The sequence below is a fragment of the Rhododendron vialii genome, chromosome 1a (genome assembly GCF_030253575.1).
Source record: "Rhododendron vialii isolate Sample 1 chromosome 1a, ASM3025357v1".
Classification (NCBI taxonomy): domain Eukaryota; kingdom Viridiplantae; phylum Streptophyta; class Magnoliopsida; order Ericales; family Ericaceae; genus Rhododendron; species Rhododendron vialii.
The window spans coordinates 1,588,784-1,593,443 of record NC_080557.1 but is presented as its reverse complement, the minus strand read 5'-3'; the positions used below and the strand labels follow the sequence as shown (position 1 = coordinate 1,593,443).

At 39.1% G+C, this 4,660-nt stretch overlaps 1 protein-coding gene across 1 annotated transcript; it reads right to left on the bottom strand.

Moving 5' to 3' along the window:
* Positions 1-307: 307 nt before the first annotated feature.
* LOC131317300 (F-box protein At5g07610-like) lies at positions 308-2,043 on the bottom strand. Its single transcript, XM_058346859.1, has 2 exons — positions 1,933-2,043; positions 308-1,626 (listed from the first exon to the last, which is right to left on the bottom strand). The coding sequence occupies exons 1-2, from the start codon at positions 2,041-2,043 to the stop codon at positions 904-906; spliced, it is 834 nt and encodes a 277-aa protein (XP_058202842.1). The 3' UTR covers positions 308-903.
* Positions 2,044-4,660: the final 2,617 nt, after the last annotated feature.

The following is a 4,660-nucleotide window of genomic DNA, read 5'->3' as shown; positions in this document are numbered from 1 at the left end:
AAATCAATAAGAATCTAGATATAGTCTAACCATGGGAGGTAGAGAAGTGTGTAGTGATTTGAGTTCGTTTAGTTCAAGTTCTTCTAGTGTTTGTGAGTTGTGTCTTAAGAAAATGAATTTCAGAGATTTCGATACTCAACTTTCTATATCTCATCAAATCTCCATTCCTTTATTTTTCATGTCTTTCTTAGCTCGTATGATGTTTACTAAAGAGAGAAGCAGAGCAAAATCATGAAATGTGATGTCCAAGCACATCTATAGTCATAGATAATGTTGCACAATAAGAGCTAACGAAAGCTAAATGTGCACCAACCACCAACTTCTACAAAATAGTCAACTTTTCAGCACTAAGAAATACTACTACCATCATTGATAATTAACACAAAAATCATCCATCCGTGTACTACCACAAAGGATTCTGTTCAAACTGGAAAAAAGGTTTCAATAAAGGGAATGACATAACTGTTGGAATCAAATTCATATGATTCATGCGAAACTAGATGACGAAGCACATCCCATGACTTTTACTTCGGGTTATAGGAAAAAATTCTACCACGAATAGCTAATAAGAGTACAAAACCTCTTTCATTCTCTCCCTTCACAGCAAACAACACTTTAAATCCATGGGACCAATAGTATTTTCTTCTGCTTTTCATCTCAGGGAATGCAGCTATTAAGGGCTCAAGATTGACCCGACACTTGACAACCCAACCGCTGTAATCCCTTTCCAGCTCAAGGATTTTTAATCCTTTAGGGCAGTAGAGACGAGACTGGATAAGTATCAAACCGCCACCACATTCTCCAAAATACATATGTTTGTATCGAGAAAGAATTTTGGGCGACTGAGGATTTGGCATTTCTATTATCTCCTCGACATCGAAGTCGAATCTCTTGAGAAAATTGTCAGTTAACCAATGGATTGCTCCATTCCAAAAGACACCACGATGTTAGGTCTGAGAAAACCTTTCTCCAACATAAACTCTGTGAAGTGTATACGCTAATTTGATAAGGGCCAAAAGGGCGGCCCGGGCTGTAACCGACCGATACTACTTTATAATGGCGAAGTGATTTAGAAGGATCAAAAACTAAGCAACCACTCCAATCATTAACCAGTCCATCAGGTTTAGGAAGTAATGTGTATTTCTTTGTGGTGGGATTACAAACAATGTATTGCTGAAGATAACCATCTATACTATTAATATAGCACAACAGCAAGCCGTTGGAGGAGTGTGCGACCTCAATTGTAGATCGCTCTACGAGACCATCGAGGAAGGAGAGAGGAGGGGGGGGATTACGGCAGCGTCCGTGAAGGGAGACGGAATTGAGTGTTTCTTCGATGTAGAAATACAAGCCTGAAGTGGAGGAGGGTCTAGGGTTTCTGGTGGAGTGGTTGATGGAAAATTGGGATTCGGAGACAAGAGAGAGCCATTGCTTGGACACGCACTTGAATCGGATTGCAGATTTCGCCGGCAACCGTAGGAGGATTTCCGTTAGGAGATCGACGTTGTTGGCAATTAATTCCGCCGCGGGAAATATTTCCGACGGAGTAACGTTGAGAACCGCCTTTCTACTCTTGTTTGATGCTTTCCCGGTCGTCTTTCCCAGAACAGGGAGGAAGGGCTTGACCTAATTGGAATTTAAAGGAATTTGTTTGGATGACGTAATAATAGTGACTTTAATGAATTACAAACAAATCTACGAAAAATCCATAGACTGTGTTGGTCTTGTTATGGGCCTTTGGGCCTTGATTATGCTAAGATTAAGTTTTGACTAATCTCTGATTTATTTTTATTTTTTTAATCGACAAAGTAACATTTTATTAAAGGAAGTGGAAGAGGTTCCAATCAAAAAATTAAAACAGTCAAAGGGACAAAACCCAATACAACACCTGAGGGCCTAAAGTGTCCAAATTAAACAATAAACAATGCATACAAAACCTAGCCCTAAGATGCACCCACACCGCCCACCACATCGAAGTGATCCACCACCGCCGCCGGTTACAACATCCCCAACATCCACCAAAACCACCACGGGCCACCCCATGGAAATGGAAATCAGAACCCAAAAAAAATCAATCAGCCGCGGATGCTACACTATGCCATTAGGCAAGTACCGAACCATCCAACAACGGCCACGGCGAGAGCCAAAACGCCGACCACTCCATCAAAACCCAAGAGAACCCTTGCCATTAAGTAAAATCGGAGAACCAATAGTAACTCCAACCAGGAACCGAAGGCAGTCTAGCAACCGAGATACGGGGACAAATGACCAGGGTAGGGGGTCAGAAAAAAAAAAGAGGGGAGAAGGTGAGACATAAAGGAATCGAGAAACCATACCGTTGCCAACCATCTCAAAAAGGACAAAAAATTAGAAAAGTTTTGAAAATAAGTTAAAAATCAATTTTGAGCTTATTTTTCATTTTTACTGATAAATTTCTCTTAACTTTAGGTCAAACTTTTTTTTTTTGGTTCTTATATTTTGAATTTCCCTTACTAAGATAAAGTAATTATGATGAAATTTCAATCCAAACACTTATTAGAAAAGATATTGTATTATTTTATTTATTTTTAAGAGGAAAGTTATACCAAATGGCCTCTAAGCTAATTTATAAACAAAGTAGAATGCTAAATTTCTTCCATTTTGGAGGAGGAAATTAAATAGAATATGGGTTGGAGCTTGATTTGCCTCCAAAGTAGAGATATGGAGGAAAAAACGAGGAAATAAAGTATGGGTTGAAGATGGTCGCAAAGAGTACTCAATAATTTTTTGTCATTTACAATGCAAAAGTGAGAGATACAAAGAGTGAGAGGAAGGGGGGCGGGCGGCACAAAACAACCAATTATTAGCATCAAGTTTTTTTCCATGGTCATTGACCAAGGAAATATCAACGCCAATTTCATACAGAAAGTATATGTTTGAAGATGACATTAGCATTTGGGAGTCAAAACTAACTTACCATATACGTAAGTGTACCAAAAATCAGAATGTAAGATAGTCAAATAGCTAGTATAATCTAACAATGAGAGGTGGAGAATTTTGTGGTGATTTGAGTTTCTTTGGTTCAAGTTCTTCTTGTGTTGTGAGTAGTGATTTGAGTTTCTCTGGTTCAAGTTCTTCTTGTGTTGTGAGTTTCTTTGGTTCAAGTTCTTCTTGTGTTGTGAGTAGCGATTTGAGTTTCTTTGGTTCAAGTTCTTCTTGTGTTGTGAGTAGTGATTCGTACAATAAATTTCAGAGCTTTTGATACTTAATTTTATGTATCTCATCCAATCTAGCTCCTTCTGTTATTTCATTTCTTCCTTAGCTCGTATGATGTTTAACTAAGGAACAAACCATCTTTCGAGCTGAAGAATTTATAAAGAACCAAAGCAAACCATGAAAATAGAATTCTAAGCACAACTATAATAGTAGTAGATAATGTAGACAATGATATCACGACGCACATTCTATGTCTTTTACTTCCGGTTATAGGAAATAATTCTCCCCGGAGTTTCTAACAAGAGTGCAAAACCTTTTTCATTCTCTCCCTCTACAGCATGCAAAACATTATATCCATTGGAGTTACTGTAGCTTCTCCATCCCATCTCGGGGAATTCAGCTATTAAGGGCCTAAGATTAACACCCGGCACTTGACAACCCAACCGGTGTAATCCCTTTGCAGCTCAAGGATTCTGAATCCGCTGGGGCACCAGGAGCGAGATTGTACAAGAATCAAACCACCATCACATTCTCCGAAATACACGTAATTTGGTTTGAAGGAAGAATTCGGGGCGATGGAGGGTTTGGCATTGCTATTATCTCCTCTACATCAACATCAAATCTCTTCAGAAAATTGTCATGGGTTAACCAATGGATTGCTCCATTCCAAAAGACACTATGACCGCTATATTCTTGGTTGGAGAAAACCTCTTTCCAACATAAACTCTGTGAACTGTAGATATAAATTTGCCAAGGGTCGTAACTGGCCAATACAACTTTGTAATGCTGAGATGATTTTGTAGGATCATAAGCCAGGTAACCAGAGTAACCAACCCAACGCCTTACTAATCCATCAGGTTCAGGAAGTAATGTGTATTTCTTTGCGGTAGGATTACAAACAATGTATTTCTGCTGTGGATAGCCATAACCGTAACCATGGATTTTTTTTCCTAATATAGCACGACAGCAAGCCGTTGCTGGAGTGTGTAACCGTAATTCTAGATCCCTCTTCGAGTCCATCGAGGAAGGAGAGAGAAGGGAGATAGTAACACCGTTAGCTAGTCATTGTATATTAAGAACCCACGGTCAGGTGACTTCCCATGCCAAGGTGGCATTAGAGATGTCCCTATCGACGTCGGTTCACAGGGGTTTGAATAAGTAGGATAGTACCCTTAGTCACATAATCTTTTAAAATGGCTTTCACTTCTGCACTCATTCTTCAATTCTCGCACTCACGAATTCTAATTGATTGGGAGCCTTTTGAAAGATGTTTTCACGCTCGTGCTAATGCTACCGCACACGCATTATGTGACTTAGTTAATAGTTAGTACCCCCATACAGAAAAAGAAAAAAAAATAGAATGACTTCTCCTATTATTACCCAAAAACGATTTTTGTGTCCACTATTAGATGAGTTATTTTTTGAGTATACGGCAAAAGGGTAATTCCACTTAACTCACCCACGT

Excerpts from the sequence above, each read along its gene's own strand:
- LOC131317300 (XM_058346859.1), bottom strand. The coding sequence starts at position 2,043 with ATGGGGTGGCCCGTGGTGGTTTTGGTGGATGTTGGGGATGTTGTAACC. Across the intron at positions 1,627-1,932 it reads GCATCTTAGGGCTAGGTTTT|GTCAAGCCCTTCCTCCCTGT; the intron begins GTATGCATTGTT and ends AATTCCAATTAG.